Source organism: Lacerta agilis, chromosome 14 (genome assembly GCF_009819535.1).
Source record: "Lacerta agilis isolate rLacAgi1 chromosome 14, rLacAgi1.pri, whole genome shotgun sequence".
Taxonomy (NCBI): domain Eukaryota; kingdom Metazoa; phylum Chordata; class Lepidosauria; order Squamata; family Lacertidae; genus Lacerta; species Lacerta agilis.
In genome coordinates this window covers 10783402-10794962 of record NC_046325.1, presented here as the reverse complement: position 1 = coordinate 10794962, position 11561 = coordinate 10783402, and the positions used below count along the sequence as shown (strand labels likewise).

Genomic DNA, 11561 nt, shown 5'->3' with positions numbered 1-11561 from the left:
ACATATGCCTAGCTTTGATGTATTAAAGCAGAAAAGATGTATTTGTTAATATGTGCTGATGTTTTATATATTTGAAATTGGAATCAGAAGAAATATAGGCTACAGCATAACAAAGTTAAGTGAAGAGAGGATAAAAGAAGTGGAGATGTGGAATTTGTTGTTTTATTTGATAAGAATAAGATTTAGGATTTAAGATATGTGGATTATAATTGTAAGACCAAGATTAGATGTAAGAAAGTAGATTTTACAATGTTACAAAGTTACTAAAGAAGATTAGAAATGAACGCAAAAGAGAGGATGTGAGGAAGTCCCAAGTTTAGGATTATAAAGAGGATAAGGATGAGTAAATAATTGTTTTGTGTGTGTGTATATTGTGTAGTTTTTGTAGTGTATGTATTTGTGTTTTGTGTATTTTTGTTCTTAAAATCCAATAAATTCTTTTTTTTAAAAAAAATAAAGCAGAAAAGATGCAAAAATATCAAGGATCAGCAAGCCATGAAAAACTGTTTAAACCCAGGTTCACAACTAAGGGACCCAGGTGGCGCTGTGGGTTAAACCACAGAGTCTAGGGCTTGCTGATCAGAAGGTCGGCAGTTCGAATCCCTGCCACGGGGTGAGCTCCCGTTGCTCGGTCCCAGCTCCTGCCAACCTAGCAGTTCGAAAGCACATCAAAGTGCAAGTAGATAAATAGGGACCGCTCCAGCGGGAAGGTAAACGGCGTTTCCGTGCGCTGCTCTGGTTCGCCAGAAGCGGCTTTGTCATGCTGGCCACATGACCCGGAAGCTGTCTGCGGACAAACGCCGGCTCCCTTGGCCTATAAAGCGAGATGAGCGCCGCAACCCCAGAGTCGGACACGACTGGACCTGATGGTCAGGGGTCCCTTTACCTTTACCTTAATGTATACACAATCCTAAAAATAAAAATATAAAGAGAAAATGTGCCTTGGTCCCCTTTTGGAAAGATCACAGAGTAATTCAAATATATAAAGTCTGGATGGAAATGCTACAATCCTAAAATAAATTGGGATAAAGATAACTTCAGAGACATCCTTAAATTAACAAATCTTTCAAAACAGTACTACTAATAATAATAATAATATTTATTATTTGTACCCCGCCCATCTGGCTGGATTTCCCCAGCCACTCTGGGCGGCTTCCAACAGAAATCAATACAAAAACATCAAACATTAAAAACTTCCCTAAAAAGGGCTGACTTCCCTAAAAAGAATTGTATTAGAATTGTGCAGGTAAAAACAATGATGAAGAATGCCAATCTCCGGCAACATTTCATTATACTTCTGCTATGTTTGTATTACTGAATACCATATATTTATTTTCCATGTACCTAACTGAAATAAAAGTACATATGATATTCTGAATCAAATACACCATGACACAGCATGTAACTCTAATTACAGGGCTATGATCCAAATATACCAGCATTTCCTGGCCTCAATATTTGCTGCAAAAGAGATCAATGAAAATCCGCACCTCTTACCCAACATTACACTGGGCTTCCATATCTATAATAGCTATTTCAGTCCGCGAGCGACCTATCAGGCCTCATTGGAACTCTTCTCTACACAGGGCAGATTCATCCCCAACTACAAATGTGATAGGGTGAGCAATCCAGTAGCAGTCATTGGTGGACCTACGTCTGAAGTCTGCCTCCACATGGCAGATATTCTGTGCATCTACAAGATTCCACAGGTAAAATGTGTGTATGGGGCAGATCAGTTTTTGAGATACAATTTGCCACATCTCTTGCCTTTAAATGTGGCTTTGCACATTGAAGATAAAACTTGTTTCCAAAGTATATTCAACATGCCTTTTGGGGGATTATTGTGTGTGCTATGCTTGCGTGGCACTGTTGTGAAGAAGCTCCAATGCTTTGACATATAAACTTGTTGAAATAGCTGGGAGGAAAAAATCTCTTGCCAATCTACTCTCATCTCCAAAATGTATCACTATCCTGATGTACCGGTACCTTTGCTAACCCCTTTTATGGAATGTAGGATTAACCAGAAGGTGTCCTCCAGGTATGATAAATATGTAAGTTATGAACAATAGCCAAGTAAGTCATACACATATACTGTTGTTGTTCAGTCGTTCAGTCGTGTCCGACTCTTCGTGACCCCATGGACCAGAGCACGCCAGACACGCCTATCCTTCACTGCCTCCCACAGTTTGGCCAAACTCATGTTAGTAGCTTCGAGAACACTGTCCAACATCAGTCTTTCCCAACATCAGGGTCTTTTCCAGGTAGTCTTCTCTTCTCATGAAGTGGCCAAAGTACTGGAGCCTCAACTTCAGGATCTGTCCTTCTAGTGAGCATATACTACATAGACACTAACAGATGTCAATTATTTTTAAATTCAGGTTTTATTTCCTTAGAACAAACAAGGACAGCCATCATCATAGTTTCATCATTTTTAATTTGTAGACCGTCTTTCTGTCTTACAATACTCAAGGCGGTTTACAAGCTGAAGAAACAAAATGTGCATCTTATAACAATCTAATGAAATAAAAAATGTGATAATAAAACATAACTTTAAAATAGGCAACCTACATTAAAAAAGTAACATTCAACAATCATTAGAATAGTATTAAGTAATAATAACGTATAAAAGTTAAACAGAAATCCACTCAACAATAAATAACAATTTACGAATTACAGTAAATAATTTCTAAACCATAATCAATAAAAAAACGGCAAGCCACAGTATGTAAAATACAATAGAAATTGAAAAGCAGAGACTAGAGGGTGGAGCAAGGCAGGTGGAAAGAGGCCTTGTCTGATGGAGTCTCTCCCCTCACAGTTCTTCCTCCAGGAACAGCTCTCTTATGAGGACTCCTAGGGTTGGAGTGTGGGGCAAGGCAGGTGGAAAGAGGCCTTGCCTGATGGAGTCTCTCCCCTCGCAGCCAAGACTGATCCCTCCAAATAATGTAGACAACAAAAATCATAATCCCTGATCATTGTCTATGCTGACTAGGACTGATGGGAGGTATCGTCCAAAACATTAATTCATTATTATATTAAATACCTAGGAATTAAACTGACATTATGTGAAATATGTCAGTGAACATGCCACTGCAATATTCCAGGAGGGCACCCACTTGGCCAACATAGCACTGCCTTTGCAGTTTCAAGGTATGTCTCCTCTGTGGTGACTGTTGAAAAGATTTGTTCAGGCATCTTCAATACCATTTCCCCTTGCTTAAAAAATTTTCTTTTTTTCTTTAGTTCATATATGGCTCTGCCCCAGTGATAAATAAAAAAGCAGAGGCCGTTCTATACCATCAGATGTTTCCAGATATGGACCATCAGTATAATGGGATTCTCCAGTTATTGCTGCATTTCAGGTGGACGTGGATTGGGGTGTTATCTGGACATGATGACAATGTAGAGAGGTTTATACACACTGTGGTTCCCATGTTTGTCCAGAGAGGTATTTGCTTTGATTTCATGCTAAGAATACCCATTATGACTTTTTCCAATGATATTCCTGATATGGCGGAAGAGGCGTATAAAACAAACTATCTTATCCTCAACAGCACTGTTAATGCAGTGATCCTCCATGGTGAAATTGATACCATGGTAGTTTTTAGAACATTTCCCAGGTATTCAGAAACTATGGATCCATCAACGAAGGGGAAATGGAAAGTCTGGATTATGACATCCCAGATAGATTTAACATCAGTTCCCCTTCAAAGAACCTGGAACGTGGACTTCCTTCATGGTACTATATACTTTTCTGTTCACTCCCGTGAGATAGAAGGTTTCCAGAAATTTCTTCAGATAATAAAACCTACTTTGGAAAACAAAGATAACTTTATCCGGGAGTTTTGGGAAGAAGCATTTCTTTGTTCTTTCAACCCTTCCCTGGTAGATGGAGAGAATACAAAAATCTGCAGCGGGGAGGAGAAGCTGGAGAATCTCCCTGCATCAGTTTTTGAAATGACCATGACTGGCCACAGCTACAGCATCTACAATGCAGTCTATACTGTGGCACACGCTTTGCATGCCATGGGTTCATTGAGATTCAAACATAGAGCAACAGTGGGTGAAGGTAGATGGAAGCTTCTGAGTCACCAACTGTGGGAGGTAATGTCTTCAGCACACTAAGAAACTTTAGAAAATAAAATGATCCCTGCTGTTGTTGTTTCTGAGTGACTATTTTTAAGAGTCCCTTGATCTGTACTTCTTTTGATACAGCTAGAATTGCATTAGCATTTTTTGGTGCTGAATCACATTATTGATTCATGTTACCTTTTGGTCTGCTAAGACTCCTAGATCCATTTCACATGCACTGCTCTTAAGCCAGGTTCCCCCCCTCCAATTAGGGAAGTGGGAAGGTAAATGGTGTTTCTGTGCGTTGCTCTGATTCACCAGAAGCGGCTTAGTCATGCTGGCCACATGACCCTGAAGCTGTATGCTGGCTCCCTCGGCCAGTAATGCAAGATGAGCGCCGCAACCCCAGAGTTGTCCGCAACTGGACCTAATGGTCAGGGGTCCCTTTACCTTTACTAGATGTACATATCACTCATAATGCATTTCATTTAATGACTGGTTGAAGTGTTGGGTTATTACTATTTTTCCCAACCAATAACATTAAGCATAAGAATACGCTTTGAATAAGCATGTCAAGTTGACATATTTTGTGCTTACAAAGTCATAATATGAAATTTAATCCTAAATACACCTCCCCAAATAAATGCACCTGGCATTCACTTTATTGTCTTTTAGACACCATGGTAAGATATTCTTTAGACAGCATGTTTATTCTTTTGAGCATTTCAACAAACTGAATTAAACAGAGAAGTATGTCACTCAGCTGTTTTTATCTGATTTGGTTGCACCCAGATTTAGTCATGCAAACAGTTATGATTATTGAGACTTAACATCAACATGACTTTTTTGCTAGGATTTTCTTCTTTCTTTTACATATGCTTTATTTTTTTAATGGCAAACAGCACAAAACAATCAACAGATTTAGAAATGCTTAGATCAGTTGGGTATCTTATATTCTCCATCTTAACAGATTGTCTCAGAATCAAGCATGTATAGCTGCTGATGAAAAGACAATATTTTCCTTTCCAGTGTACCATAGATAAATTAACATGTATCATATAATTTCAAAACATGTTTGGTCTTTGTGTACCTGAGAATTCTAAGACCCCTTTTTAGTTTCTCCCTAAGGGCAATATTCCATATTTTATCCCACTATGCTTAGAGCAAAGTTAGTAGCTGTTTTCTAATGTTGTGTTATATTTCTAGTTGCAGACTGGAAAAAGAATAGCAATTCCTTATACAGAACTTTATTATGGTAACCTATAAACAGACTTAATATAGGTCTCATCATTATTATTATTTTACATTCTCATGAATTGCTCATATTTTCCCCACCAATTTAGCTCAACTACTTTGTGAGAAGCACCTCATTTAATAACAGTGCTGGGGAAAAAGTTTCTTTCAATGAATATGGAGAGATAGAGGCTGTATTTGATATCATAAATTGGGTCACATTCCCAAACCAGTCTTTTCATAGAGTCAAAGTTGGAAAAGTTGAGTCCATGGCTCCCCAAGAAGAAGCGTTCAGCATTTGCGAAGAAGGCCTTGTGTGGCCCAGCAGGTTTAACCAGGTATGGTCCATTCATATATTGGGTCTCAGGAGTTTTCCTTTCCAGAGTCAAACCAGAGTCAAAGCAGAGAAGACGGTGAGCTGGGGGGGGGGGGATAAAGGGATGAAGGCTTGTTTTCCTTACAGTCAGAGGGGGAACCAAGCTGCTCCTCCCCTAGAATGCCTCTCGTTAATTCGCAGGAAGAACAGACACAGCTCTCCGACAAACTCTCCGTTAAGTCCAGTGGCAGACCACTCTGGGGTTGAGCTCTCATCTCGCTCTATAGGTCGAGGGAGCCGGCGTTTGTCCGCAGACAGCTTCCGGGTCATGTGGCCAGCATGACTAAGCCATTTCTGGCAAACCAGAGCAGTGCACGAAAATACCGTTTACCTTCAAACTGGAGCGGTACCTATTTATCTACTTGCACTTTGATGTGCTTTGGAACTGCCATGTTGGCAGGAGCAGGGACCGAGCAACGGGTGATCATCCCATTGTGGGGATTCAAACCACTGACCTTCTGATTGGCAAGCCCTAGGCTCTGTGGTTTAGACCACATCATACAATGCAACTTACTGCCAATGTGTTTCAAAAAACAAGATGCTGCACTGAGTTCCTATTTCTATGATATATACAAAAGTTACCACCCAGAGTAGCTGGGCCACCCCAGTCTGATGGGCAGGGTACAAATAATAGCTGTTGTTGTTGTTGTTGTTGTTGTTGCTGCTGCTGCTGTTCTTAGCAGTGTTGGCAGTGGTTCCAGACATTCCAGAGATATTATCATTGTTCCAGATGTATTACCATTGCGGAATGCTAAAATTAACCCAATGTATTTCCACATGGGCTCCAGAATGAGATTAGATGCAAGGACTGGAATTCAATAAGGTCCTCATATTTATTAAACAGTCAATCATTTCTGCAATGAGATAAGATCTAATTCTATTTAACTGTTTCAATGCCACCTCCAGTTGTGAGTATTAGCCATATGGAGTGAGACTTTAAACTGCCACCATCTTTCCCCACCTGAGTGGTCTCATCCTGGCTCTGTGATGATTGTCTATGGCTCCTCATGCTCCACACACTGAAAGATACTCAGAGAGAAGCCTGACCATATCTCCAACCCCTAGGCCAATAAGCTTTGAAAGGGTAAGGCAGTGAAGTTAAATGTTTCTCAGCATTTCTTCTTCATCTTCCCTCTTCTAACATGTTCATCAAGATAGATGTGATGTACTTAAACAATATAGTGAAGTGAAGAAACGCAGAACTGACAAACCAAAAGGGGCTGTAACTGTGATAATGAAATGCTGGTCTTTAATAGCTTTCTGGCTCCTGACCTCAATTGGCTAATCTGTATGAGATAGCTCAGCAGATTTCCATAATAAAGAACACTATTGTTATACAATTTTCCAAAGGAGAAACCATGATCCTCTTTCATTTGTGGACAGGCACAGCCCCTTTCTCTTTGTAATGACAATTGCCATTTGGGATATCATAAGGCAAAGAAGGAAGGAGAGCCGTTTTGCTGCTATGATTGCCTCCCATGTCCAGAAGGAAAGATTTCCAACCAGACGGGTAAGGGAACTCATGTTCACGGGACATGCTCAGAATTTAAGGATGACTGGGGCTGCTGAAATAGGGGTTTGGAGTACTAATAGGAATCTCAACACTCTGAATGCCAGTCATCAAGTGGGGGGGGGAATCAGAGATAAAACACTAGGTGGGGGTATACAAGCTTGCTTGGAAGAACCACTAGGCTTGCAGCAGCAGCAGCAGCAGCAGCAGCAGCAGCAGCAGCAGCAGCAGCAGCACCCCCTCCCTCAATGAATACAGGATGTGCTATGGAATGGAGACTGATGTGTTCTGGCAGTAAAGAATATATGATAAGAGATGAAGTGGAATGGAAAATACTGAACAGTGGTATTCCAACACTGCAAAATTTTGTTACAGATCTCAGTGCTCTCCTAGTCAACACCATGATTCAATTAACACCATGGTAGAACTAATAGCAATCCTAATAATTTATTGAAACTTGGTGGAAGCTGTGATGCTGAGAGGTTTGGAGGTTTTAAATATCTGCAGATTCTGGTAGGAAATTAACTACATTTTTTGGATAAAGGTGCAGATTAGAACGTCTGTATTGATTGGATATGACACTTCACTTAAATGTTGTTCAACACAGTTCTCAGCAATCAAAATCTAGCATCACATACATTTAAATATGTATTTTAGTAGGAATATCCAGATTAATGCAGAAATAAAAATGGAGGAAATGATGGTTAAAAACACACATTCAGAATTAACATAAAGAGGAAATGTTCCAGATCCATTCCAACTGGTAATATCTGTGAGGTGATACTACTGGGCTTCCAAAGACATGTGTGGCCCATGGAAAATCTCTGCACAACTTGTTAATATGATTACGTGAGGAGACTGTAAACTAGCATTTCTGATACCAGCATGGCAACTTTCATTCTAACTAAATTGGTACATTTTTGTACTTCACATAAAATGCTGTATAGAAATCTGACTTCTGTTTTTCAGACATGGATGAATGCTTTCAGTGCCCACAAGATCATTACCCAAACGTGGAAAAAGATTCATGCATTCCAAAAGATCTAAGTTTCTTGTCTTATGGAGAACCACTTGGGATCTCTTTGGCCTGTTTTGCTCTCTCTTTTTCTTTCACCACAGGGTTGGTGCTTCAGATTTTCATTAGTCACCGGGACACACCCATAGTCAAAGCCAACAACCGCAACCTCTCCTACACTCTCCTCATCTCCCTCTTGCTTTCTTTTCTTTGTGCTTTGTTATTCATCGGTCAACCTGAGAAAGTGACATGTCTCCTTCGACAAACAGCTTTTGGCATCATCTTTTCAGTGGCTGTTTCTTGTGTGTTGGCCAAGACAATCATTGTGGTCCTTGCTTTCATGGTCACCAAACCAGGCTCCAGCATGAGGAAATGGGTGGGGCAACAACAGGCCACCTCCATTGTTCTTTCCTGTTCCTTGATTCAAGCTGCTCTTTGTACTGTGTGGCTGGCAACTTCTCCCCCATTCCCAGCTTTAGACATGCACTCAATGAGTAAAGAAATTGTTCTGCAATGTAACGAAGGGTCAGTCACCATGTTCTACTGTGTCTTGGGGTTTATGGGCTTGCTGGCCATCGTCAGCTTCTCTGTAGCCTTCCTAGCCAGGAAGTTACCTGACAGTTTTAATGAAGCCAAGTTTATCACCTTCAGCATGTTGGTTTTTTGCAGTGTTTGGTTGTCCTTTGTTCCAAGCTATCTGAGCACAAAAGGAAAATTCATGGTGGCTGTGGAGATCTTCTCCATCTTGGCCTCCAGTGCTGGGTTACTGGGTTGTATCTTTTCCCCAAAATGTTATATTATTGTCATGAGGCCAGAATTGAACAGTAGGGAACAGCTGAAAAGAACAAGTTAATGATGCTCCTGATATATTGGGACCCTCATCCCCCATGTGAAAGCAACGAGACTTTTCATAGAAATAAGTAACTTGTTTGGCTGGCTTTGGCTGTCCTTTGTTTGAACATATCTGAGCACAAAAGGAAAATATATGGTGGCTGTGGATATCTTCTCCATCTTGGCCTCCAGTGCTGGGTTACTGGGCTGTATATTTTCCCCAAAATGTAATACTATTGTAATAAAGTCTGCATTGAATAGCAAGGAGCAACTCAGAAGAAAGAAATGACAACTTCTGGGTCCTTCATAAATGTCATATTTTAATTTTAAATGACGTCCATGTAACTTTTTTGTTTTTAATTTCCACAACTAAATTCAAATGTAATTTTAACTGTCACTGCCATATTGAAGTAATCATTTTAAAATCTGTGATATATTATTGTTCAATTCTCCTCACAAAATGAAGTGCAATGTGACGAGGTGTACATCTCTTAATGTACAGGGTGTGGCAGAATGAGGTGAGTCCAGGAGGGACACACCTATTTCATGCCTCTTGCATGCTTACATTAGTTGGTAAACCCATGAAATTTATGCCAGGAAAAATTGTCATGTAAGTAAACTCCAGTTCTCCACTATCATCAGAGGTCACCCTAAAATTGCCAACTCCACAATACTACTTTTGTAATTGCTATGAAAATGTGCTATGTGAAATAGATGGGAATTATGGCATGAGCACTTTTTGAGAAGACAATATTGCTTAACCACCTTGCAATGGTTAAGCACCCTCTGACTTTTTAATACTTTGTTTTCTCAGCCACATGTTTGTACTGCTTTTCTTTACTGTCAGGACAGTAAATAGATATTCTAAATCCTCATCTTTTTTGTCTGCTTACTTGGAAACAAAATGAGGAGAATAATGTGTGGATCTACATCTTAGATTTAGCCCTTTTTGTCAGGAGCATTATACTTTCTGTCCTCTTCAATGCAACAAACTGTGTTGCTGGGTTGCCCCATTCTCCCTTGCTGTTTAATTAAATCCCAGCAATAAAGATATTAATTGATAGAATGAAATTTTGCCATAACCTCAAATAACCAGACTAAATGCTTAGTTTCCTGCTTTAGATGAAATCTGAAGCACATTTCAAGCATATTTTCACATGACTTGCAGGTGGAATTTTAATGTAATCAGTATTGAAATGTATAGTGTCCAACATCTCCCACCCCCTTTTTATGAATTCTAAACCCCTGAACTGAGAGCCAAGTAAAATGTTTAGTCAGAACGTATTGTGGCAGCAAATCCCAATACTGAGTGACATCCACCAAGATTATCTCGATGTCACTATGCAGGTTGCAGTCTCCCATTACACTGGACGCTCAGGTAGTGAACATTATCTCTGCGGGAGGCATATTCGCAATCCGCAGTGCTGAGTCTGCGCATGTGCGGGTCATGATTCGGCGCTTCTGCGCATGCGCAAAGCATGACTTAGTGGTTCGGCACATGCACGAGCGCTGAAACCTAGAAGTAACCCATTCCAGTACTTCCAGGTTTGGCGCAGTGCGCAACCCAAAATAGTGCAACCTGAAGTGGCCGTAACGCGAGGTATGACTGTACTCTCAAAGGTAACAACTATACTCTTTCCTTTTGGTAATGATTTCACACTCCCATTCCTCATCTCTGCAGCTACATGCTTCCTGGTCAAGGCCTTGAATTCTTCTTTCTTTCATCATATTGCTACCTTGCCACAACAATCCATATTATTGCCATACCACAATAATCTATTATTTAGTAACCTTCCAGTTGGATGACTGGAATGCACTGTTTCTGAGTCTTTGAAGACAATCCAGAAACTTGAGCTAGTGCCCAATGTTACTGGGAACCAATTTTGAAGAGAGGAACTTCTGCTGCTCAACCTGCACAGACTGCATATACACTACTGGCACAGTTCAAGATAATGTTGTTAGCATATGAAGGTAAAACCTTTAGTGACTTGAAAGCCAAACAATTAAAGGAGAACCACTCCCTTTATGAATCTGTTAAGACTGGAAGATGCCTTTCTTGTTTTCCCACTGTTGGAAGAAGCTCATTCAGAGGTGATGTTGGACAGGTCATTCTCAGCATTGTGAACTAGGTTGGGAATATCAATGCCCCCTAAAAAGCACTACTGGAATAATCATTGTTTATTTCTTTGTTATTAAAATTACCCCTTTACCTAGCCCTTTGCAGAATTTCAACAACTATCTATTTTGACACAATGGAGCTATGATTTCAGCACAGGCAAGATTGAAAGGAATGGACAATCCACCCCTACTCAGTGGTTTCTCAGTGACCACTGAAATTTGCATATGTATATTTATGACCTGACTTAATTTGCAACTTTCATTACACCAGCAAATACAGTGAGTTGGACTAGAGGCAATTACTGCTGAGATGTGATAAATATGTTTTCTTCTGCAATATCTCACAGAAACAGAAAGAGAGGATTAGCTACCCTGTAATTATTCAATTAGTAAAGATTACTTCTTAA

At 40.1% G+C, this 11561-nt stretch overlaps 1 protein-coding gene and 1 pseudogene across 1 annotated transcript; both read left to right on the top strand.

Annotated features, from left to right (window-relative positions):
- The first annotated feature begins 1658 nt into the window (after positions 1-1658).
- LOC117057406 (vomeronasal type-2 receptor 26-like) lies at positions 1659-9058 on the top strand. The gene is made up of 5 exons (XM_033168247.1): positions 1659-1709; positions 3244-4104; positions 5415-5642; positions 7064-7190; positions 8160-9058. The coding sequence occupies exons 1-5, from the start codon at positions 1674-1676 to the stop codon at positions 9056-9058; spliced, it is 2151 nt and encodes a 716-aa protein (XP_033024138.1). The 5' UTR covers positions 1659-1673.
- Positions 9059-10638: 1580 nt separating this feature from the next.
- LOC117057405 overlaps positions 10639-11561 on the top strand; it is a 3741-nt pseudogene continuing 2818 nt past the window's right edge.

Excerpts from the sequence above, each read along its gene's own strand:
- LOC117057406 (XM_033168247.1), top strand. The coding sequence starts at position 1,674 with ATGGCAGATATTCTGTGCATCTACAAGATTCCACAG. Across the intron at positions 4,105-5,414 it reads TGAGTCACCAACTGTGGGAG|CTCAACTACTTTGTGAGAAG; the intron begins GTAATGTCTTCA and ends CCACCAATTTAG. Across the intron at positions 7,191-8,159 it reads AAAGATTTCCAACCAGACGG|ACATGGATGAATGCTTTCAG; the intron begins GTAAGGGAACTC and ends TCTGTTTTTCAG.